At 39.1% G+C, this 26,970-nt stretch overlaps 1 protein-coding gene across 1 annotated transcript in view; it reads right to left on the bottom strand.

Moving 5' to 3' along the window:
* The window catches only part of MED27 (mediator complex subunit 27), a 94,130-nt gene extending 69,762 nt beyond the window's left edge, over positions 1-24,368 (bottom strand). The window contains exons 1-2 of the mRNA XM_005231209.4: positions 24,121-24,368; positions 21,311-21,455 (exon numbers count right to left, since the gene is read on the bottom strand). Coding sequence (XP_005231266.1) covers positions 21,311-21,455; positions 24,121-24,326 — 351 coding nt within the window. The 5' untranslated portion in view covers positions 24,327-24,368. The remainder of the gene's footprint in view (positions 1-21,310; positions 21,456-24,120) is intronic.
* Positions 24,369-26,970: the final 2,602 nt, after the last annotated feature.

Raw genomic sequence — 26,970 nt, 5'->3', positions numbered from 1 at the left:
TAAAAGAACCTTTGTGAACATTTAGTCTTGCCTCTTACCTTAATTCAAGTTACTTCTGTGTTTATGATTTAGCAAATGCAGTTCAAAAAAACAAAATGTGCATGTGCTCGCCTTTCAAGTCTTTCAGGGAAGGCAAGTCCCGTACTATTCCTCTCCAATTCTTCCATGCTTAATTACCATGACTGTTTAAACCATGCACCTTAGTTGCAGTCTGTGTTTGTTGAACTCCTGTTTTCAGTTACTGATATTTTTGTCTTTGCTTGCTATAATGAAGAACCTTCTTACCCACATTCCACCCCCCCGCCCAGCCCCCCACAATAAAGATGTTGGTACAAAGAGTCATCCGTTACCTTTTCTTTCATGAATGAAATAAATTGAACTTGTTTGATTATACAGAAGCAGCACAGGAACACAAATGCTTTTGATCAGTTCTCATGTCTCTCAACTAGAAAACCTCAAATTAACAGGCACCTAGACAAATGGTATCTAAGTATTTTTACAACTAAAATAATGCTTAAAACCATTTTCAAGTGTTAATAACTGAAAATGTCGTTAGTACAGGTACTGGAAGGTAAGGAAATTTGTTGTTAAAAATAGATGATTTTCTGCTTTTTAAAACGTGATTTTCAGGCTGACCTTGTCCCTTTTAAATTTTGATAGCATCTTCAGTTCCAATTTGAGATCTTCATATGGGGTAGGCAAACCTTCTTATGTTCTATATTAAATGCAAGACACCTTCTTGGCATGATCTGCAATATTAATAATATAACAGTACCAATTTCAGGAGCAGCAGTGTAGCATCAACACACGCATACCTACATGAACAGAAATTTAACCATGTATATCATGGAAATCTTTAATACATCACAGCAAAAAAGCAGGTCTAAGACAGCTCAAACACAATTTGAGATCTCCTCTTTTGCCATACGAACACACGACCTTGTCATGCTTCACAAGGTAACACCAACTGAGCTGATGCAAGAAAACATATGCTTCTCTTTACTGGACTTGAAATAGGAATAGAGGGGGGAAAAGAATGATAGTCAGGGCCAAACCCCGGGTTCTGAAGACTGAACTTGCAGCTGTCACTGTATTCAGCAAAAAAATGTCCCCACCCACACAAGCCCTACAGTACTCCTACAACTAATTGCCACAAGAGAATTTGAAAAATATTTTTTGGAAATTATAAACACTACAGATTCTTTATTTAGCTAAGAATTTGCACTAATGTTATCAGAAGAGTTTTAAAGACTTCGAGACTGAGCAGTTTTTAAGTTGCTGTGGGATACAGTTAAAGCCACAGGAGAACCTAAGTGATTAATTTTTATGGATTTCAAAGAAGACTGATGTACATTTGACTTTCCATGCATCAGCTGTCTTGTAGCCACCCTTCAATAACCCAATTACCACTTAAATGTCTACCATCTAACCCACAGACATGTCAGCTCCTCATCTAAAACTGGACATACCCTAGTGATTATCAAGATACAGAAATAAGAAAAGCTTACCGGATCAAAAGACAGTGGTTCATCAGTACCCCAGTTTAAAGCACCAAATAAACAGACATTCCCCTTACTGCTTTGCGGACTTCATTACTAATGAAGTAAAAATTGCAGACATCAATCTATTGTTTCAGGTGGCCATCATAAGAAAAATAAATAGGAAGTTAATGTGGGTGGCCACAGTGGCTTGTCTGGCATATTTACTGGGAAGTAAATTAAGAGCACTAATGACCACAGTGCTACAAGTGAGGTAGTAACATTGAATTGGAACAGAAAATTCTACTATACAACTTCACCTGACCAAGAGCTCAGTTTCCTCCCTCAAACCATAAGCCAAACTTCAGGACCGTTTCAACTGCTTCACCCTTCTCTACTGAAGGCCACACTACCTGCAAGCCCCAGGGATATACTGGGCAGAACAAATGGCCTTTTTCTCTTTTTCTGAATGTTTCCCACCACCAAGGAAAACAAAAAATAGAAGAGAAAAAAAAAGCATCACAATATTATTTAGCATCGTGAAAAATGCCGAGGTTCTGAGGGGTTCTCCCACCCTGCACCTCTATCCCCCAACTCACAGCTCCCCAGAAGGTTGCCCACAGCAAACGGCAGAATACCCCACAGGACAGCACGCTGCAGCAGAGGCTGCCCCACGCACCGCTCCTCACTGCTGTACCTCCCAGCCTGACCGAAATAGCAGCAGCTTACCAGGCTTCAGATGCTACCGAGACTCACAGCCTTCAGCTAGATTTGAGCTGTCTGACATTGTATCTGAAATCCGTAGAAGGAAGAAATGTTTTCCTTGCTGTTCAGTTCATTCGATGGAATGTTATCAAAACCACCCCTCTTATCCTGGGGTGGAAAACCCCAAAAAGTCCAGGTGACTTAAGGGAATGGCACCAGCCTCCCTACACGGTTTCCATTGTACTGAAATTTCAGTACCACCGTACTGTGAACTAGCACCCACTTCATCTTACCAGCTGCTTCCCACAACACCACAATGCATCCAATGTACATGGTCAGCCGCTCTTCAAAGCTCACCAGTCTCAAACAGCCACAAAGTGCTATATCCTCTATTCTCACTTTGTACCTTTCTAACCTCAAAAACCAAAGCAAGCACTTCTCCTCCAACATTTCTGAGCTGTCCAGAAGCAAACACCTTATGCACACCATGGTGCCCATCGCTCCAGGTACGATGGGGGCAGAACATCAGAGAACTATTGCAAGTGAATAGTTTAGTCTGAACAGTGAATTGAGAATGTAAAAACATAACTTACATGAAAGAAAAAAAACCCCAAAGCTGCATGGTTTTGGTCTTAGAAGATAGACAAGGAAATTACATTAAAAAAACCTATACAATCCTTACATTACAATTGGGTTTCGAAACAGACACAAGCTGATAAATTCAGCATTAAGTTTTCCAAAGTACCCTTAACTCTTCAGCAGTGCACGTACTTACACAGCCGGAAAGGATCTTTCTGTACGAGATCATACCACCAGCAATATGACAAACTGGTGTGCATTTAAGGAAACTGGGGCGGTGGGGGAGCAAAATACTGCTTTTCGCAAACCATGATTTTTAACTTTTTTCTATCACTTCCCTAGTTACAAAATCTTTTGTAAATGAGGACACTACCTACTTACCGCCCAAAATTCATTTTATCAAGCCAATAATTCAGCAACATGAATGACTGACAATTCACTCAACTATAGATTTTGCCTGAGGCATTAAAACAAAATAAAAAGAGCAAGGAAAACTTATAAATGGTGCTGAAGAACTGAAGACTTGCTGCTGGCACACTAAACAAACAGGAACAATTGAAAGCCATGGAGCTGTTAGTAATTTGTACTACTGAGCCTAATGCTTGGACAGTAAGGAACACAGATGGCTCTGCAATATGGAGATGGCTCCATGAAAAGCGATCAGCACAGGGACTGCTGCAATAACATAGCAGCAATAGTTTGCCTTCTTGTTGCAATGGCCACAGCAAACTGAAATGCATCATTTCAGGGTATAAAAGAAAACAAAAGTAAATGAGAGTAGAACAAAATAGGACTTATTACTGTTAGCTTATATTCCTTGATAAAGCATGGTCTAGATTGGAGGGGTTTGGACAGTCCTGCATAGTTCTGTGCGAATAAATGCGTGTAACCCACGTAGCACTAGCAACATTCCTCTTCCTGTCCCGTCCCCTTCCCAGTAACTCTGCATCATACTGAATGGCTATGAACGTCAGCTATTTAGTTCTACTTTTAGCTCTGCTTTAAATAAAAGTGTGCTGAGTGCAAGCTGCGTAACGAAGGCAGGCTCAAAACCATGGAGATGGCACAGACTGCAACTGGGCAGCATTACCAAGCTGTGGGGGTTTTATTTTTTGGGTTTCTTTCTGGTAGACTTACTTAATTTGTGGAATAAAACCAGGATTTGCCAGGGGAAGTTTCCAACCACATGCTGAAGCAGACAAGCACCTGGCTGGTCTCCAATGGAAGTCCTGTTTCAGACCTTGAGGACATACTCAGAGGCAATGGACTCGCAGTGCACATGCACACATAAACACATGAAGGACTTTCCTGACACATGCATAAGGAGCTCAAACTAATTTATTTGAAGTATTACATTTTGAGGCCATCATGACTAAGCAATATACCAGTCATGCAAAGACTTCTAATAATCTAAAAATCTAACCTACAACTTTTTCAGGAAGGTCAAATCATTATAAATTCTTTGACCACAGGAACCTCTTTACATATACATACGCTCTCTAGGGAATCAGAGCACGGATGAAAACCTACATTTAAAGCCAAGCATAAGATTCTTCTTCCTGTGCGACCTTCCTACAATAAACCAGGCCAAGGCTGGCAGCTGGAGTTAACAGACGAGCATCATCTTGCCCTGCACACCATGACAGGTGACACTATTCAGCTACAGATTATGCTGATATATGCTTTGTTTTAGCAACAAGACCACTTTAATTCTTTTTTAAATCCATTAAAACAAGTGTTTTACTGTACAATATGTCTATTATTTTTCTTAAATCAAAACTCACTGACACAATTGCTGATGCTAGTATAAGGCAGTGGAAACAAAAGGCCTTTCACTGAAGCATCCGCCCCGCCATACCTCTGAAATATTTTCCACCTCCAAACTTTCCACGGCTCAGGAATTTGATTAAAGTAATCTCCAGGTACTGTTTACTCAGTAACATTACCTATCAGTGTTTCTGAAATCCAAATGATGAGGCTGCAACAACTTCTGGAATGCAAATTCCAACACAAATCCCCTTGATGAGAACGCTGCAATTTGTTGTGAGTAAATAAACCAACATACACATGTTGTTACAAATTACAACTGGAGACAATTGGAGTAAAAAAAAAAAGCAGAATAAATTGGTTTGAACCACTTCCAAAGCGCAGGGATAGCACACTGCCTGAACACTGATGGTGTAAGCTGAGCAGCGTTATGAAAGAAGTCAGCATTAAAACACAACTGACTGCACTTGTGTTTAGTTTGGAAAAGAAACACAAAAGCACAAGCTTAATATCGCTCTCAGTAAGCAACCAAATACTGTTGTTCGTTAAAAGTAATAATCAAGTATGAAATTAAAGCGAGTTCTTTTTAAGGAAGATGCTTTCAAAATACATTTCTCTTCTTCTGGACTTACGGCTGAGGAGTAACTGTACAACAAGAATTAGAACAGAACCTGCATGTATATTCCCAGCATTTTGCCTGCCATGACTGCTGCTACTGGTATTGCTCTATCAAGACTGATTTGATACCTACTTTGCTTATATAGTCTTGATAAGATTTTTCTTCCCTTTTCTTTCTTTCTCCCTTGCCATCTTACACTGGCAACTGATGGACCCTGTATTTAACTGTTTTCATTCAAAACAGCAATCTGCTGCAACAATTAGCAAACTGAAGAAAGGAAGGATGATAAAGACCTGTGATTAGAAGAGAAAACAAGAGAAGAAAAAGGAATAAAGTCCATATGACACTGTAATAATCCTACTGGCAATTGGTTTGGGTTTTTTTACCTTGCAAACTTCCTTCCATACAAAAGCACTCTTCTATAATCTTACAATTCCTTGTAGCTTGGAAACTGCATGGGTGTATTCTGTTCATTTTTTTAACCTCTTTGAAGCCCCTGCAAAACTGTCTTTCTACATACAACTACATACATGAAAAGAATAATCAAGTTTCCAGGACCCTACAAACACTACTGCTACACTTCTGAAAATTCATTGTTTCCCTTAGTACCCTTTTAATGAAGACAGACATTATCAACGGGTTAAAAAAAATAAAAAAAATATTTAAGCAACTTGCAAGAAAACAAAAACCAAATCAGTCAGTCAAGGCACTGTTTGACTTCATTGGCCACTGGGAAAAACCACAAAGGATTTGCTGCTACTCTGATTTGATCATGTGAGCCTCTGAAAACTTCACCTGGTCCATTATTTATTTAAAAAAATATTCTTTCCATATTTACCGTAAGCATAGCAAACATAAGACATTAGTTTGTAGCTGACAAAGCAAAACACATACTGAAGTTGGAAGGCCATCAGAGCAAGAATCTCTGAAAAAGGCTACCTTAAATAAATGCATAATAAATGTCTCCTCAGACCACTCAAGTCTTCAGCCACTGCTATATGTCAGTGTCTATTTTAAAAGCAGGTCATGGATGCTTACAGAAAAGCCACAGACCCTTGATTTCTATACATCTGGGAATTACTACATTTTGCAAGTTAGCACATATGAAAATGCACTAAGGACAGTGCTCTGAGTTAATTTAGGCTCTGGGAGTCCTGCTACAAATAACCTTTGTAAAACAGTTAACATTCCCTACAACAGATTTTTTGGGGAAAGTGACTCTTAATAAGAGTCATCTTTCAGCACACTGTTAATAAAACAAAATACTTACTATATCATGACCATCATGAAATATGCATTTACTAGCCACACAAAATCATAAAGTTGCTTCAAAATTTGTTTGAAGATTAGCTAAAAGCATTTGCAGTCAGTATTCTCTGATTCAGGAACAGTTCCCATGCCATTAAAGGCTACTCCATTTCTCCTCTGCTGCTCTATGGAAGATCCAAACAGAAGGACAGCAAGTATATTGGTACAGGAAAAGAGCAAAGCTTGACAAGGAACAAAGTCCTATCAAATTAATATAGCAATAATATGGTTCACGAGGGAAAAACCTTGAAGAATAATGTGGTTTGGTTTATCAATTTAAATTAAATCACCTGTTTTCCCATCACGCCCTTTCTCATTCAGGACTCCTTTTGCTTTGCTGCAGGGGAAAACGAATTGTATCTGAGCAGGTGAATGTTCTATGTCCCTGCTGCTTTTAGTTCATGCAACCTGCTATGGCAAAGCAGTTGTCTCATTTGGGCTGATGCAAAAAAATTAACAAGAAATTTATTCACCTCTGTACACAGATACAGTTGCCTGTTACATGGAAATGTGACTTTATCACACCGTATTTACAAAACATAATATTCCAAAGCTGCTTGGTCTCCATGGACATCTGTATAATACCAAGCTGCCGCATAAAACACTACTAATGAGATGGTTTTTGGATTCCCCACAATCAAAGGTCTCCACTCATTAAGAAGGTTATGTCAATTCTCTCTCCCATCTGTGTTTGAACAGATAGTACCACCCCTTGGATGCATCAACTCTAGCAACTGGATGGATCATCTAACAAGACAGCCAGACAGCAGCTTTCCACACAGCCTTCCCCTGAAAAAGAAATTTGTTTCTTCCATATCTGTAGACTGTAGTAGACAACTCCTTTCCGCTTCAGGTCTTCCAGAGGGAAGGTACTGGCTTGGAGGAAATGCAACTAACTAGCTCCCTCATCGACAGGAGAGAGCAAGCACATTGACTTGTGCCCTTTATGTATTGATGCTCTAGCTGAGTAAATTAAGATGTACAAGGGAAAAGCAAAGAGCACCAGAAGCAGGTATATGACTCAGAACAGCACAGTAGCAATTTTCTATCTTCTTCAATCTTTCTGAAATGTGATTACAGTTGACCTTTAAATCTAGTAGATCAACCAACCAGTTCTGCTGGAACAGCCCCGTCTATGTGATCTAAGAGCATACCCATACTTATTTCCAATGGCTGCCTGGCATAGTCATTTTATCTTGCTGTAAAAGTTACCAAGATTTGTCTCAATTGATTTTACTTGCAAGAAAAACACAACATCAAAACTGCAGTATCAGCAGACACTAAAGGTCTTAGCTTCTTGCAGGATGAATGCAATATCAATAGTTATTAGGATGTATTCATACAAGGTACACAAGAGGGATGGAAAGAAGATGCTAGTAATCTCACTTAATCCTAATGCAGCCCCAAGTCAGGTTCTTTAGACTGTGGGAAAAAAAAAATAATGCAAGGAAAACTATAAACACTCGAAAGTATTTGCCAGGCAAAACGTTGAATTTGGAAGTGAAAACATATTTAACAGCTCTTTAAGTAGTAAAGCTTTCATGCCATGTTAGTTGTTAAGTTTTATTTCAGCTGATAAATTGTGCTTTAACAAAATAACCCAAAAGAGGCTTCAGGATGGTATTTGTCCATAGTGGGTTCAGAAGCAAGATCAGCAACCACTAGTGATCCTACTCATACGCAGCTTCTCTCCCAGATTTCTCAGAGTACTCATTCTGTAGCACAATCCCCCTTTTATAGATGGGAAAGACAAGAGTAACAAAGTGACTTGTGAAACCTCATTCAGCAACTAAGGCCAGGGAAGAGTATGTACCACACAGTATTATCATACGCTTGCATTCACACAGTCAACTACATAGCAAGTTTTTATGCAGAAAATCATTAACTTCACTCTATATTACATGCTACAGTGTCCAAAAGAACGAGAAAATTAGGAATGAGAGGTTAGGTTTTGCTTTATGAGGCACAAGAGAGCTTGCAGACTTGATCAGCTCTGTGATCTATGAAATTTCTACAAACAGCTTTGGAAGAGGAACCAAGCAGTGCAGCCAACCTCCCCACCAAATTAAAAAAAAAAAAAAAAAAAAAAAAAAAAAGATGGCACTGAGCAAACTGAAAATGCTACATTGAAAATTCTGAAAAATACAAGATTTGACTCCAGAGTAAAACTGAACCATAAGGCAAGCCACAGAACTTGTTAAGTCTGAGTGCTGAGACAACTGCAGAGAAAACTCTAAATAGAACCCAACTGAAAGCATATGGGTAGGGCAGGGAACATTAGAATAAAAATCTAACTAATGGTAAAACATACAGTGATGTTTTTTCTTAAGTCATGTAGAAAGCAAAACGTATATCCAACCTCATGGAGAGATAACCTTGGGGGGAGGAGGAAGTTATTATCCTTTTAACTGCAGCTTCTTTGATACAAAAGTGACATTTTCTCTGAATGAAGAATTCTTTTAACATAAAGAAAAGCCAACTTCTGAAATGACATAGAGCCCAGTAACACTGCAGTAGTTGAGAATGTCATGATTTCCATCAAAAAACTGTTTTGCAGAGATTAGGAACAGCTGTTTCAAACCGAATTAGACTAAAACTGGAAACAAGCTGTCAAGACTCAAAAAATATATTTTATACATAAAAGAATGTATTTGATTCAGCTGTTTTATAGTGGTGGTCAGCCAAAAGAGAGAAATAAAGTAACATTCTGAGATTCCAGACGTTGTCGCAAAGACTCTCTCATTTTTAACACTCTTTATGTAGATTTATTCCTTTGAGCATTTGGAATAGGAAAAATGTCAAACAGCTCACATCACAGATTCTTGAATATTTTCAAACCATGGGCAGCTTAAAACAGTTTAAAGACACCCGAGGACTCTTTCTGCTCTAGTCCACATTCTCTGCATCATCTGTAGCAATAACAGGATGTTGCAATAAGGAAAACATACTCAATTGCTGTTGACATGAAAAGATTAAAATAATTCACTTTAACCCACCCCTTGTGAATAACAGTACATGCATACAGCTCCTTTTTGTGCATGCTTGCAGATCCTAGGAGGCTTTTAGTAGGTATTTTCAATATTGATTTCCACAGGAGTTGCAGTTTCATATAACGAGAAGTAAATAGATCTATCTTAGAATATACTGTGAAATGTCACATCTGGATACAATTCCTTTGTGTCTAATGGCCCATGCAGTTATACAGAGCACCTCATACTACATCACTGCCAGTTACAGAAAGAGAATCCAAATAGAACAACCAAATTCATCAAGACTGTTGCTGGTTTTGAACAGAACTATTTCCTCCAAAACACAACTCTGAACATCAAAGACCCCCATGATTTTATTAAATGCTGTAAGATACTGCCATTATACTCTGCTTTCCGGCCAAATCTAGTGTAATGTTGAAAATAGCCTTAGCATTTCAACATGGCTATTAATTTTCATAATAATGATAAATACTAATTCTACCCAATAAGTCTATTGGTTATTACTGTCGGCTTGTCAGTATACACGCTTTTGAAGGAAAGTTATCATGTAACAAGCCAATTCATGAGCATATGAAGAAATGCAGGCTCCAAGAAATGCATTTCTAACTCAGTAAAACACCAGGCAAGCACGCAAGTGCAGTCATGCGCCATTTCACCCTTCACAGGACTCATATCATCTACCATTAGGTATTTAACTTGAGTACTTAAGTTCTCAGCAAACTCAGCAGAGCACCGTAGCACGATTGAATGCTTTACACCAAGGCAAGAACCTTACAAAAGAGCACAAGATAACAGCTGTTCAGGTTACATAAACTTTTGATCTTTCTCTGAAAAGATCAAAAATGTGAAAGACTAGCACCTGGTAGAATCAATCAGCTTTCATTAAATCTTCTTTTATTAATGCAGAGGACATCTTTTCTAGTTACACTAACTGAACAAATGTCAGCGCCTAAATTATTGTATTCATGTTTTTTATTTCTTGTGCAACTGGAAGCCTTACACTGAGGCACTTAAAATTAGGTAAAATTAACTGCTATACATTCTTGAGCTAACCCTGTATCAGCAAAGAAAGTGATAACATGTACTGATAAGTCATCTTTATCTCCAGAAATTCAGTATTTTACAACTCTAATAGATTTAAATGCTAGCTCATACCAAGATAACATAGCAACAACAAATGGAGTTCGGAATGAAGTAGCTCCGAGTGCAATGTTCATATTCTTATCTCTATTCTCCTATCAACCCCCAAACCTGCCCAACCATGGCACTACTCAAACTTCCAGGAGAGCCAAGATATGTTTCTGCAATTACTGAACAAGCCTGATAATCAGCCATGAAGTTACATAGACTGCAATTCTTAGTACCATGTTTAAGATATTGGTTTTCCCCCTTTCTACTCCCAGCAGACCCCAGACAGAAAAGTATAATTACAGGGGGCAGCAAGGAAGAAAAAACACCAGATCCATTTCTTGTGATGCAGCATTTTGCAACACAAGCAAAGTCTTGGTTTTCTACAGAAAAGTCATCCATCATTGCTCCTGCAGAAATCAGAACACCAAACTCAAGTATCCCTAAAACCTGGTATCCCAGCCAGATCTGAAACAAAGTTCACCTGCAACATCAAACATTTCCAGAAGAAAAATGGCCACATCTACTTTAAAGCACGGACTTACTTAACAGCTTGCTTATGTTATTAGTGAAATCTTAACAACTTTGGGGAAAACTGTAACTTGCTTCAAATTATCAAGCAAAACTGTATTGTGGAAAAAGTAAATTCACTCTGAAGCATCAGCTGAGATCAACTGCACATCTTTTTCAAAACACCTCTACCTCCGTTAAAACCAAAACTGAGGCACAGATAGAAACAGTAATGGTACTGATGTCATGGTCCGTGATTTCTTATTCACATTCTTCAACTGTTACAGCATCAGAGCCACAAAATACCACCACTCCTGCAGGGTGGGATTATTCTTCCCGCCCAAGAAAATAAAAATCAGTATTGAACCCAAGAAGCAAGAGATCTCAAGAATCACCATAGACCTTCTGGGTTACATGCCTTCAACATCAGAAACTCAAGATTAACTACAGCGCAATATAAAACTGCTGCCACATTTTTGCCAAATGTACATTTCCATGAAGCAGCAGCCAAACCAGTGGTCTGAACTGCAATTCTGATTACATACAGCTCCTTACACAGAGTATTTTCAATTTTGTTAGCTTTTAGGCTATTTCCATGTTTTGTAGCCCAGTTATTAACAGTATCAGACAAAGATACACTGGGGAAGACTTGAGTGCAATTCAAACCATTAAAACACTCTGAACTGAGGGGGTCAACTTTAGTAACTACCAAAAAAGATTAGAGAGATGAGCGCGCTTCTGCATAAAAAAAAAACAACAACAAAAAACCCCAAACAAATAACAGTCACACAAAAAGACCCGACAACAACAATAGCAGAGCGCAACAGGGTGACAACATTAAATTTTCCATTCTATTTGATTTCCTCTAAAAGCTATATATAAAAAAAAATCTTTCATATAAAGAAAATCAATGGGATGTTTATCACCTGTATCAGTTATTTTATATTAGTGTTTGTATTCCTTGAATGCCCTTCATATGAAGGTCCCTAAATGCTTTACAAACACCTTTAATTTGCTTCAAAGAAAGCAGCACACAACTTTTGAATCTCTGAAAACATCCTCTGTGCTTTCATGGTGGCCACTACCCACTAGATGATAAGTCAGGCTTTCATCAGTCCGAGCCACCAAGAGCTGAGGCAGCAGGGAAACACGAAATTCAAAGGAACGGTGGGTCCGAGGGTTTCTTACAACACTGCTCTTGTTCTGCAGTCCTATGTGTCCTTCAGTTAATCCCTAGCTAACACTGATCTCCAGTTATGCTTTGTTGTATTTCTCAGCTTCTAAAAGTAAAGCCTTTTCTGCTGACCTAATGGTTGTACCACGACTTATTCATGTATATACTGCACTTCTGTGCCTGTGCATGGCTTGGTTTGATTCAAAGTCTGTTATTAATACAAAACAATGCAGTTTTAGTCAATCTGGTTTGATGACCACGTTATACAGCTTAGAAAGGGAAAGTGATGGGTGACTTACAAATTACATAATTCTGCCATTCAACATGACCTCTGTGAAGAGTTCTTGCGGACGAAAAAAAGGAGTTAGAGGAAGAAGAACCAGGAGTGGGCATAAGTGTTCTGGTTAAAGTAGAGCAACATCAATCATTTCCATCCTGAAATAGGCTAACAGCTAGAACATTAATACTTATCAAAGAAAAAGGGGGGGAAAAAAACCCCACTCATTAGCAAATAAAGGTGTTGCAAAGCATTAAATAATTCCCACCAGCTGACAAGCGGGCTGTGATTTATAATAGTGTGTATTGATAGATCACTTCCCATAATTAGGAAAAGTGAGACTGGTACTGCTTACAGCATTATTTTGATCAGTGCCTTGAAAACTACTGTTGAATAACAACACACACCAGGCACAACAATAGAAAAACACCATATTATGCTCTCGGGCTGCTTCAGATTTGAAACAAAATATTGCAATCAAATCCAGTAAGGCAGGCAAATTCTGTTTGGACACATGTAACCTTATTTCACAATAGCATTCTTGTGTCAATTATTACTATTGTAACTCTGGGAAGATCACAGATATAAAGAATTCAAACTACAAAACAAGCCAGAATGAAAGACTAATAATTTCTCATTTTTTTTAAGCAACAAGTTACTCATCATCACTCCTCCTGATGTAACAAATACACCTCAGTCTACTAAAGTGTCAGAGAAATTCAGCTAACCAGCACACTGGCACAAGGCAGCATACACGACAAATTCTTACCTGCCCCAGCATCTTTCCAGTAGTGCACAGAAAAAATAAACTGGTAATCTTCATTTTCTTTTTTTCCAATTACTAGGTATCAAAAACACTTTTATAGTTATACACTGTAACAATAAAATAGTTTAAAAAGGCCCAAGTTGGACTTTTGTTCAAAACCAGCATAGGGGTCAAAGGCAAAGAAACACAAGAGCCCAAGAGCTGAAGATTCCAGGGACTCCCAGCTGAGGAGGTATGATACATCCATCTGTTTTTGGAGGATGCAACTGATGTTCTCCATACCCAGTGCCCCCAGATGCTGCTCTAGGCAGGATCTCTAGGGAGAATAAATCCCATCCAGCATACAGTAGCTGGTGACTGCCTTTACTTTTACACTTTTACTGTTGCGATTATTATGCTTCCCTGTTTTAATTATGGCTGTCACTATTTTTCCCCCTCTCACTATATTCACTTTTTTTAAAAAAACCTATCATTGCATAGGTCAGAGACCCTCAGAAAAACGGTGTGTCCCACTTTCTTCCCTCTGCAGCAAAGTATACATAGACTATTGTAATTCCAGCCCCGCACCCTTACATTTTGGTACAAGCACTTTTTCCCCTCTCGCTGTAATATCAAGGATAATTTGCCACCTCTGCTGTTACTGGTCACTAAAACCAACCCTGCAATAATAAAACTCAATATTGTCCAGGCAGACAACTGAGCAATAATTAATAACCATGACAGCTGGAAGCAAAGAGGTAACCACCTGTTCCCTAGTCATATTAAAAACACAAAAAACAACCAAAAAAAAAAAAGAGCATTTATGTAATTCTGAACAGCAAGGGCATTTCACCAAAACATTTGCCTAAAATCGCACAAAATTAAAAGCCCATAAAGGGCATTTTTCCAGACTGCCAGGCAAACAACATTAGTCACTAGCTGTATAATACTTGGCATCTACAAAGCATTTCTGTCCAAAGAACCCAATGCACTTGAGACACATTTAGACAAGAAACTCTTCCAAGAAGTAGGTTAAGTAGTATTATCCTATTTTAGCCTTAAGAAAAATGAGGCACAGAAAAAAAATCATGCATCCTGTTCAAGGTTACAACAACAATTAATAAGAAAAGCAAGAATAGAATCCAAATGGCCCAGCTCCTATTTTGTGCCCCATGTACAAGAAAACACCAGTTCATCTATCATTTATTTCTACAGTGACAAGAATATAAACTCCCATGGCTTATCTGCACAGGAAAAGAGCCCACAGCCAGTAATCCCTAAAGGCCTTCCCACTCCGGTTTGCTCTACGAACCGTGATTCTGCTCTCAAAGCAGATTAAACCGTGCTCTCCAGAGTACAACAGAGAGATCCTTGCAGGGACTCATCACTGCTCCAATTCATATCTTACTTGATTTTTTTCATTTGTTCCCTTCTACGAGCAAACCAAGGGATTTTGGCCACTTCAAATCTTTTCTTTAAGTAACTTCTTCAGAGCTCCTGCTTACTAAGAATACCAGTAACTGAAGCTGCACCACTGACTTTCCCACGCCTACCCCAGCAAGTACAGGTGATCTTCAAAAGCAGCCTCCAGGAACACTGGGCAAGCAGATGATCCAGTTACTATGATCCAGTTTTCCGTAATGCCAGATTTCAGGTGTACTGTAGTATCAGTGACAGACGAGACAGTGTTCCCCAGTTTGGCTGGATGAAATCTCAGCAGTGTAAGCTCAATCTCCATGCAATAGTATGTCACAATATTATAATACTGCATTTTTGTAGGAAAAAAAAGTCCCGAAAGGACAAAATCTTGGCCAGCTGCCTGAACTTCCAAAGAACAGCCAACATAATAATTCAGTTACATTGACCATGCTACTGTAAAACTACATTAAATTCAAAATGTTTGAGCGCATCCAAAAATTAAAATTAATGTTCCTTGGAATGAACACTTCATTTTACAATCAAGATTAAAAAAAACCCCTCACTTCAACAGTGTTCCTCTACTATTATGGTTAACATTTAATGTCATTTATTGTCATTAAACTCAATATTTGTGTCTAATCAATACTAAGCTACCAAGGGCAGTCGTAACAAGTCTGGACTTTCTCTACAAGCTCTATTGATTTCTTTTTTTGAGACCTACAACAAACACAATTTATACAAATCATTTATCAGGGAACACATCAAAATAATTTAATAAACAAAACCTATATATTCCTTTTCTCTTCTGTCATGTGACAGAAAATCATTTTAACTCATTAATGGTAATCTCAAGAGTTCGATTTTAAATTTATGTAAAAAACAAGAGGAAGCTATGAGTAACAAATTTAAGTCCAAATATGTTTTAGTGTATTTCAACATGTAGAACAACAGTATTTTTTTTTCGTTTTGTATTTGCCAGCATATTACTCTTAAATAAATTTATGACAACTCCTGTCCAGCGTCCCTTCACTTGGAATGTTTACAATACACTGACTGATACTGTAAAGTTTATCCCAGTCGCCATAATCTCATTTTCACAGACGAGTAAATTAATAATTTGATCTAAATCCTGCTCACCCAGAGTCACAGTCAAAAAAGTTGATTTTTTGCTTTCTGCTTGAAGTAGTAGATAACAGCCTTTCCAGACACACCAATATCATGGTTTTTAAGTACCATCTCACAATGATAAAACAATACCATCATTACTCACATCTATGCACACCGGTTCAAACCACTGACGTGTTGGAATTGAAGTAGACAGACAAATGCAACTCTGAAAACAGCAGAGCATACAACACTGCACTTCAGCGAAGTTAAAAATCAAGGAAACAAAATAACATCACCTGTTCAAGACTACGATCGTTCTAAATTTCCATCATTTTTGCTCTTAATAATATTATGTGAAAGTCTGAAAACAAACTCTTTACTGCAAAGGGGTGGGGAAGGGAAGGACAGATGACTTACAGAAGACAGTATTTTCACTTGGGCAAGCTAATACTGCTGCCACTCAGGAACTCAGGAAAGACCTAGTTTGCCACTACCCTACAAAACTCCATGTTTAAGTCTGGTAGAGAGTAATTCAGTAATTCTTTAGTGCTGTTTGGTAGTTCATCCATTTTGCATATACCCTTCAAATAAACAAAAGCATATAAGCAAATAATCTTTATCAGTGAGTAAAGCTCAAATGTTGGGCATGAGCTACTTGACAGCACCCCATTAAAAGAGGGGAAACTTGCCTTACAAAGCATTTGCCTTGCTCAGTGGACATGTAATACGCTGCAGATTTTCTGTTCCACTGGAGTCAATGGAAACACCTTAACAAACACTGCCTTGGGCATGTACAGGGCAAAGGTATACAAATGCTTTGCCAAGGGCAAAGAGGATGAACAAATACACGCTACAGGCAATAAATAACCTCACTAAAGCAGCAGATGGAACAGAAAAGTTTATACCACTCAAAGACTGAGTTCAAACTCCTGGATTCCCAAAATCCGGCATCTACTCTGACCACCAGCATTACTGTAGCTGAATCAGACAAGCACACCACCACAAACTTTACTAACATTTCATATATGGGTAAGTATACAATATTGGTTTAATAACATCATTCACAAGTAATTATTTTTCCCCCCACAAAAGCCCTCTGTCACCCAGTATTGAGAATACCAAGAAACACACAGTTGCTTAGTAAATGATGTTCTTATACATGAGATCAAGGTCTCGCCTACTGCAGAACACAAGCAGCTCCCAGGAGTAAGGAAGGCCAGCATCAGGGCGCTTGTTATAGAAGTGTCCTGAAGAGCAACAGAAGTGAGTTCTTCCAGTGCTCTGTCACAAGTATGAGGCCACATCTCTTTTTTTTAAAAAAATCAAAACTTAATCAGAATTTCTGTCTAGTAAGTGACTTTTTAAAATTCCTTTCATCTAAACTTATAGCTGATGCATTCTCCCCTGTGGTAGCTTCCCTTGAATTCCAAATATAATGCAAGAAGCAAGCACCTGGCAACTGACTGTTCCAAGCAGTATCAGGCCGCAGGCATACAAAATAGAAACCTTTCTGACTTCCACTGTCATCTTAGATTTCAGCTGCTCAGACACAACAATCATATTACAAAAAAAATCAACAGCTAAGCTATGTACATAACTACTAAAAGCAGAATTCAACTACAGTTACTAAACAGAGACAGTCCACATGTAAAATACCCTACTGATTTCCACAAACTTCCTAAGTTTCTGATAATACTTCATCTGTGTTACTCATACAGAATGATAGCTCATTTTTCATCTTATCTAATAATATATCTTTGGTATTCCATTAGAGGGCACATATGGATCCTTCTGGGAAACAGCACTTCAACTGTAATGAAGAAAACCTCTTTTCTTAAATAAAATTGAAGAGGAGGAGGAATAAAGAAAACGTATTGAGTAGACCTATATACTATTCTATGGCTACTACACAGAATCATTAAGGTTGGAAAAGACCTTTAAGATCACGTCCATCCATTAACCCAGGACTGCCAAGTCCACCACTAAACCATGTCCCTAAGCACGCCATCTGCATGTGTCCATGCACCCCACAGTCAGCAAAGTAATTCACTGGTATGATTTCTACTGATACGTAAAAGAAGCTAAACCAAAGAAGAAAAAACATTTAGCTGTTGCTTGCAATAAGATCAACTTCATCTTCCTGTGTTTTTCAGCTGTAGCTTGTCAGCTCTGTTGAACACCTGGAAAAGTAAAGTTCCTTTACAATTGCATGTGTATGTAATTAATGCATCTGACAAGCTGTTGTGTTCCCAAACAGCTGCTTTCATTATACAGACAACTTTACCATCTGCAAAACTATTGGGTCAACTACAGTAAGTAAATATCAAGATAGCAGGTGCTAATAAATAACACGCACTGCCAAGAGAACACACTTCTGTAAGGAAAGTTTTCACAATTAAATACAATCCATCTCTACTGTACTAAGCTAAAGAGTAAGGACAGTAAATTTACACCTAAATGCAGGTCTTCTCACAATACATAACCAGGTACAGCTAGATGTATTAATTGAGGTAAATAAAACAAGCTGAAAAGCATCAGGTAAGCCTAGTTTCCTATGTTAACATTCACATCTTAAACAGAATTTTCTATTTATGTCTGTACCATCTTCACTACACTTCACACTCAGCACTGGCACTTATTCCAAAAAGCTTGCCCATGCATCCAAGACCTGATCAAAATGGCATTTGTTTGACCCAACATCAAAACAAAGCTGCAAATACAAAGAAATAACTATTCTAACATCTAGTAACTCATGACCACAAAGAACGACAACTAGCACAGCCTCAGCTGAAATTTAAGAAAACAGAACTAAACAAGCTATTACTCAGGCAATCAGTTTTGCTGGGAAAAGTAAGAGTCATACAGGTAGGTAGCTATGATCCACCACCAGATTTACAAAACTGCTTAAGTTTTAGGTACATTTATATACTAAAAAGAACGACCAATTTGGTAGTACTGTGCTTTAAAGAGATTCATATGGGTTTTGGTATTTGAAAGGTTGCTGTCCCTGTATTCTCCAAAAACCAGCTGAGACTATCGTTTCCAGAGCAGAAATACTGGTACAAGCGGACCAACTAAAATTTCAGCCTTTAAAAGAGACTACCATATATAGGTAACTTTTGAAATGCTAGGGATTTTTGGTTTGGGTTTTGGGGGTTTGGGTTGTGGGTTTTTTTTTTCTAAGAATTACCATTTCATACCTCTAACTGTTCTTTCAACTTTAGATAAAAAATAATGCAGCAAAGCTTTTTTTTTTTCCAGTATGCAGTACTACAAATACTACTTTGGTATAACTGAACAGTAATTTGCTTCTCATGAAATGGCCCAGTTATTATTACTGACCTTACTTATTATTGTCCTACAAGCTACTACTACCAGCCTCCCCATGTTTTAAAACTAAAAGAATGCATTGAAACATGCAATATAAAGTCTGTGTACGCATTTTCCCCTATATTTCATGAATGTCTTTTTGGAATTGCACCATAGCCCTGAAACTCCACTCCATCTATCCTCCCCTGGCAGCCATGTGGCTATTCATGTCATCAGTAATGCAAGAACAATCGAAGGAGAGGAAAATGCCCTTATCTCAGCTCATCAAAAATACAAGCAAGCAAGCCACAAAGGGGTCACAAATTAAAAATTAAATGCGGACAGACATAAAGTGTATTCACACATCACCACATCTAAATCCTCCCTTCGAAGCAACAGAGAACACCAGACACATAATTGGAACAGAAGGTGGCCAAAAGATGTAATGAAATAACACTTATTCAAGAAGTGTATTTTAGCAATGAAGAATTAAACAGCAACAGACAAGAGTATCAACAGGGTCTTTGCTGCTAATGGTAAACCCAGCAGTTAATGCCCTCACCCAGGCAACACATCTGCTGTTAGAAACAGGAGCAACCTATCCATGTCTGCTGGTTATTGCAAACCCCAGACAGGATGCTAATGAAGTTGAGAAGAACCATTAGATAGCAAGTAGGCATTTAAATACAAATTAATTTAATTTAAATACAACTTAAACAGTATCTTTTATTTTGGCTGCAAAACAGAAGTCAAAGACAACAGAAATAAAAGAAAAAACCACTGGTTTTCCCCTGGAACATTTAACTGTGTATACGAATGCACAGAATACTAAAAATGTTAAGATAGTTTTGGTTTTTTCTTCAGTGCTAATAATCTCCTGCTAACAGCAAGAAACACAACCACATGTGAAACATTATCAATTAATAAATCTCTATGTAAAAATCCTTCCCGTCCCTCATTGTTCAACCATACCAACTTTCTAGCAATTCTACTGGTTTTAGGAGACGTTAACACATTTATATTGAGAAGTGACTATACAAACATTATTGCAGTATTCACACAAACATTATTGTAGAATTCTATTTTAAATCTGAATAATATTAGATTGGTTGGCTCAATGTATAACAATGATTTGCCTACGAAGTATTTGCGTAGTCTGAAAGTCTTACTTGTTCATGTATCATCATAAATAATTTAAAGCAGAATTGTTTCTTTTAATGCCCTAAACATTTTCAGATTTATTATTCCTGCTTACTCCTGCTGTCTTGTATAAGGTTGTTAAAAGCTACAACTCTTTACACTTTGTAACAGCTCACTAGTATTTCAAAACATAATTTTAAAAAAGCTTTTAAACTTATTAATTTAAACATTTCTATAAAAAGTAATAAGCATGAACAAAAAACTCAGGATGGAAACAGGCAACTTGAAACATAACGGCGCTCTGATAGAGACCAGTAATAATTGCAATAATGTAATGTTTACTTATTTATTAAGAATGCTCCTTTCCTCGCATCTGATTTTGACACACAAGTAGACTATGTTTTGAGCGGAGAAGGAAATATACCTACCCAATTTCTGTCTCTAGATATATTCAGCATACAAATTTATGAAACTGAATTATGCTTATAAGATTTTTCTTTCAACAAAAACATTTTTTTAAAAATGGGAAAAACTGCATTATCTTTTTTTTTTTTTTACATTACTTCAAATTCAAAACAATATATACCATCTGAAAATACTACGTATGCCAAAGTTGTTGAATACAAAGTTACTTCCGAGAGCAGGTGCAAATGATTTTAGCAGCAGAAAATGGTATGGAAAGGCATCAAGATTTCTGATGATGGCAACTTCCCTATGTGTTTCTTTCCTAGAAATAGGTTTGAAGGTGACATAAGCTCGTAATTCTCTGCTCTAATATCCCACTGCCCTCTGCTACAGTGTCTACTGTCAGATGCAAGGACACTACATACTTTTATCTAATATTCACGTAAGATGCTAAACAACTGACACATCTCAGTATCGCAGAAGTCTCCTCTCAATTAAAGTACCATTTTTTACCCTTGAAAGTATGTATTATGCCCCTCAACTTCATTAAAAAAAACAAACCTCAGCAATTTTGACAGTCTCAAACGCTTACAGGTCTAGTGTACCACAAATCACACACTCTGTAGGAATACACTGATGTATTCCATTACCTTATTTGACCATTTGTAGGCTTGAAGAAGTTGGCTGTAAAGAGGTGTTTTGTCCTGAACGGGATCTAGGCTCAACAGTCCACTATTGTGCAGTGGGTGGTTCTCTGACGGTTTACCAACTAGGTTGCTCAGACGCTCCAGTTCACTGAAAGAAAAGAGATTGGCATTATTTTTAAACTCAGATCTGCCAATACAGATATCTAAGATGCACAATCCTCCTGCAGGAACAGCAATCATGCATGAACTCTATTTTAATATCTAAGTGAGTTTTAAATACCTCCCCAATTTGATAAAAAACATAACCACTCATTATCCAAACATTCTGAAGTAGCCTGTTAGTCATTAAGCTCAATGCTTCTTAGGAGAGAAAGTACAAGTCAAGAGTCTTTTTAAGACAATCTGGAAAGAGTCAAACTATGGCAGGTCCTGTTCTGTTCATAAGCACTTCCACAACCCAGGACATCTTCTGAGCAAGGCACACCCTCAGAAACCACAGAATTCTGACTTTAGCATTGCATGCGATACTGGAAATATTTTTTTAAACACCAACCAGCCAGATGCCTCATCATTTTATTAGAGCTAGAAATTAACATTGTCCTCATAAATATTCAGAAGAACTGGCATTAGTCCTAAGCCCAGAGATGGTCCCATAAAGTCTGTGATTACTCTAAGCAAGCATATGCATTCCAATTTCTCAGGGCAAGGAAACATCTTCTGATTTCCAAGAGTAATTTGTACATTTGTAGACATGCATAAAATACTCAACTAAAACATAATAAGCACCATTCTTCCATGAAAAAAATCTCACTCTGAAATGATCTATTATTTCTTCATATCTTATTTGTCAAACACTACATTTAATAATAACAAAAGTTAAGCAATTTTTAAAGCTTGCATTAATCAACTGTAGAAGAAAGACTGGCTACTTCACACAGATCTAAAATGTGATTTTTCAAGTGACATGACTAATCAGGTACCTTTCCTTTTGACTTCTGAATGTTACATCTACCCTGAACTTTAGAACGTCCACTAAATTAAAAGCAGAATTCAGACCCTTCAAAGGGTGACTTCTGAAACTCTCTGTAAAGACAAATCCCAAATATCTCAATTTGCATTAATGAAGGTTACAAAAGTAAAGACCAACAATCAGGGAACTAACAATTAATGGACTTCCACACCACTACCACAAAATTCTCCTTTACTAATCATTATTCCTTCAAGTTTCCATGGCCTACATTCTTTTTAAGCCCCTGGTACTGTGAACACTCAGGAACGTGCTTAACATTTCTTGACAAAAGAATACAATAAAATAAATGTGAACAGACATAGTAACTAAGGACTTGCTGAACAGGGATCCCAGTCAATTCTTTTGAAGCCCACCCATAACATTAACTTCAATACACCTTGGAGTATTCCCTTACTACTTCCCAAATATGTAATAGAATATGTAACACTTAGATGCTATATACGTTACAGTATTTTGTGGCAGTTATGTTTCAAAAAAGGCAAATTAAATATACTTCAAAACATCAAAAAAGTTATCTCACAAGAAATCAGGAAAGAGATGGTCACCAAAGCACTGATAAGTACATTCACCAGTGCAGTGGAAGAGACAGTGAAAAAAGAACTGGCGAAGTCTGATGATGAAGCTACTCTCAGGTGTAGTAAAGACAGGGACTGACTGCACAGAATCGCACAAGAACTCCACAGCACTGAAATACTGGATGATAAACTGCAAAGCAGAGGAGGGTAATACACTACACACGAGACAAGATAGGTCAGAGCCAATTGCTATCTATTATTGTTCAGGAACAAGACTTTGGGTTAATACTAGAAAATTCTTTAAAAAGCTACTAGCCAGACAAGGATAACCAAAGAAATGGCACAGGCTCCAGCTGAGGAGGCTTCACGGTTCCCGAAACGGAAAACAATAAAAAACAAAGAGATACAAGAGAAGCCTATAAAGTTGTGTATAACATTATTGACAGAATAATTACCTACCATCTTTCCCAGCACAAGGGAAGATGTAGGCAACAAATTATATTACCATGACCAGAACTAAAACTCAGCAAGACCTATTAGCCAGCAAGAAACAAATTCTTGTACACCAGACCCTGAATGCTAAACCTCTGGAGGCCAGAGGATGTGCTGGGAACGGGCGGTTATGTGCTCACCCTGCCTTTGGCCACCTCCTGGGAGAGCACTGATGGCTCCCAGGAGGACACAACCCAGGGCAACAGCCTCCCGGGAGCATCCACATGGACCATCAGCCTCAACACTTTATTTACACAAAACACACCTGCTAGTAGCAACCAAGCATACTTACCTACACTACCTTTCCAACCTTACAGGTTTCGGTAATAAAATGGTCATTCTTGAGCCACTTGAATGCTACTGAATAGACAGAGCCTAAAAAGCATTTCATTATATTTTTTTTAAAAAAAAAGAGAAGAATCTCCCTGCAAGCAGGAGCATTCACCTTGCCAATGCAACCCCACCGAGGGCTCTTTTTTTAAAACAAGAAAAGAACAAACCCCAGGTAAATACTGCGAGCAGCATTCACCCCTCTTGAGACTCTGGAGTGAAACCCACGAAGGGGCAAGGCGCAGGACGCTGGAAGGAATAAACCGGAGCGTCTTCACATTTATTTGCCTAAAACTTTCCCCGGGAGTGGCCAGGGCCCCCCGGCGCCTCCGAGGGGACAGGCCCTGGGGGCGGCGGGGCCCTGGGGGGCACCCCGGGACCCCTCTCCCCGCCGGGGCCCGCCGCACACCGAGGCGGGGGGAGGCCCCTCAGGGCCGGCTGCTCACCCCAGGTCGCGGCTCACAGAGTGCAGGCTCTCCTGGAAGGCGGCCACGAAGCCCTTCTCGCGGCCCTCCAGGGTCTCCTTGTTCCGCATCCCATCCTTCAGGCAGTCGAAGACCCGCGTCACGCTGGAGCGCAGCGCCTGGATAGCGGCGATGGCCTGGGAGAAGGCCTCCAGGTTCACCCCGGGGCTCAGCACCCCCTCCGCCATCTTGGCCGGCCGGGCCCGGCCTCCCGCGGCGGGCCGCGAGCAGCGCGCGAAGCCGCGGCGGCGCGGGGCAGGCTGGGAAATGGAGTCCGGGCTCTGAGGGGGCGGTGGGAGCCCGGGGCTGGGCGGGCCGCGGCGCTGCCCCGGGAGCGGGGGCGGCGCAGCATCGCGCTTTTGAGCTTTGTATCCTCTTTCTCTAATTTCAGGGGTTTCTTCAGGAAAGGCGGCTCTGCCCCGTGCCGGGAGCGGATGAGGAGATAGATGTCTGCGCGGCCCCCGGGGCCCGAGAGATGAGCACTGCCGTCTGCACCCCAGTCCTTCCTCAGAAATCCACTTTTTTTCCCAGCCAAATGTCTTCTTTTGTTTTCCTGTGCTGTGCATCATTCTCTGCTCGCAGTATAGGGTGTATTCCTTCCTCTGGATGTTCAGTGGATCTGTAGGGTGTTTTCCAGGCATGGGGCCAGAAATAAAACCATTTAAAATAGGAAGCATGGGCCCCTGTCCCGCCGCAACAGCTGTGCTTGGCTGGAAGCAGGCAAGAATACGTCTATACATATATTATATACTTCTTTATATATTATGCTTATGGACAGACTGAAGATGTGAAGGTTGGGCCCCTGGTACAGTTCATGTCTCGGTCATGATTACTGCTGAGATCAACAGGCCTTCATTATCAAATGTTTGCAAAGCACCACAAAGTTCAAGAGGGCTTTCATAGCGCTAAGTAGCGCTAGTTTGATTTTGTAGGAGCTGCTTATGTTTCCAATGCCACCACCAGCTCTTTTCACCCTTGAGTGCAGCTAAAATAAATAGAGCTAAGATAAATTAAGCACTCCACAGGCCAATAGTTGCTCCACAGAGGGAGCACAGGGCTAGGGTTTTTGTTTTCTCAACTTTTAAAGTAAATAACAACCACTTTCATAAAGGTATTAATTCAGTAAGCACAATCCATACAGTCAGATCCTTTAGTCAGGGGTGCTTTTTTAATATGTAAAATGGAAATGAATACAACAAGGAACAGCAGATGCGTCAGTGGCCAAGTGAAGCGAGGCTTAGCCCTCCACTCAGTGACACTTTTCTGTCTACTATGCGATGGGCTCTGAAAATTGTATCCAATCAACTAAATGTTCTCAGACAACATGCCAGGTATTGATAAGTGAAACCTTATTACTTAGCATGAAGAATGAGAAAACGAAAAGGCTGTGGTTCTACTTCTCTTCAGCTTAGTAACGCTGTTGTATCTGAGCACAGAGGTAAAGCAAACCTGGAAGCAATAGTCTGAAGCAACGTAGTCCAGCCTACATAAACAGTGAAAAATACAGTGGTGTATTTTAAAGAATCAGCAATGGGCTGAGCACACTTAGTAAGGCAAATATGAACAAGACAGGAGTAGTTCTTTGTGTAAAAAAAGGCACTGAATCGAAGAATAGCAGCCAGAGGCAGAAAGGACAAGACTATCTCAGCCAGACTGGCAACTTAAACTGTTTATGGATCTATAGTATTAGTTATGTTACACATAAAATACCTTTCTTTGGACTATAATAGAATGGTCAAGAAGGTACTGTGTTATTATGAGGGAATACTTGTAGGCTGGAAGATCGTTCCTGCATGGCATTATTCTTTTTTCCTCTCACTGCTAAATTCAGACGCCGGGTGCACATTGCAGATGCGTGTAACTTACATGTTTTCCCTTTGAAATGGATGATTCTTCTCCATTTCTTTCCCTCTGGTGTGAGATTTATTCTTTTTAAACACCTATTTTCAGCTGTTAAAGTCACATTTATTTTAACTATCTCCAAGATTCCCATAACTGTGGTGCCCAAGTGCAAGGATTTTTGATTTTATATCCTACCTGGAACAGTAAGCGGGCTTGATGATGGTTTGACCGTTTTTAAACTGTAATGGCAAAACAGTGGCCTGAAAACAAACCCATAGATGTATACAGAACCATTTGAGCACAATGTAGCTTTGGCTTAGAAACTCAAAAGAGGGCATTCACATTTTTTGCTCCAGGGATCTGCTTTTCCGTGAATAAATGAGGAGCCAAGTTCTCCTGCACAGACAATGGGCAATTCAGAGCACTAAGAATGTTGGCTCCATGGGGAGTTAAGGCAGACTCTGCTTCAACACCTAAAGATAACGCTAAAGAAGAGAGCAGGAGATCCTGTTCCTCTTATTGCTCCTCCTCCTGTTTTCCCACATCTATAAGGAAAAGCCTGCATAATTTAGTGTGCTCATTTGTAGGGCATTGCCTTGCCTGCATTGCTCACTGCTTTCTTTTAAGCAATATTCCTTAAGTGGCAGCTTGCCCAAACCAAGGCAGTATGCTTATTTTCATCTTCATTATAGGTATATTCTAAGTGGGCGTTATGGATATAAAATATGTGAAATAAGGACATCTCCAAAGTACCAATAAAAATGTTTTTGCCTTAAAATCACTAGTAAAATATAAAAGCAAGAATCCAGTTGATGTTCAAAACATCCAAAAATCTTACTATCTGACAGCTGTTGAGTGGGTTCCTGCAAAATTATTTGGGTAGCCCAACATGGAGACATATCCACATCTGAACAAGCATCAGCACTGACATCTTGTATCCTCTCCACCAGAAGTTCAAGCACCTAGTGATCTCCATCCAAAGCAAGATTA

The sequence above is a fragment of the Falco peregrinus genome, chromosome 1, assembly GCF_023634155.1.
Source record: "Falco peregrinus isolate bFalPer1 chromosome 1, bFalPer1.pri, whole genome shotgun sequence".
Lineage (NCBI taxonomy): Eukaryota > Metazoa > Chordata > Aves > Falconiformes > Falconidae > Falco > Falco peregrinus.
Note: the sequence above shows the minus strand (reverse complement) of the source record. Positions and strands in the feature narration are given on the sequence as shown.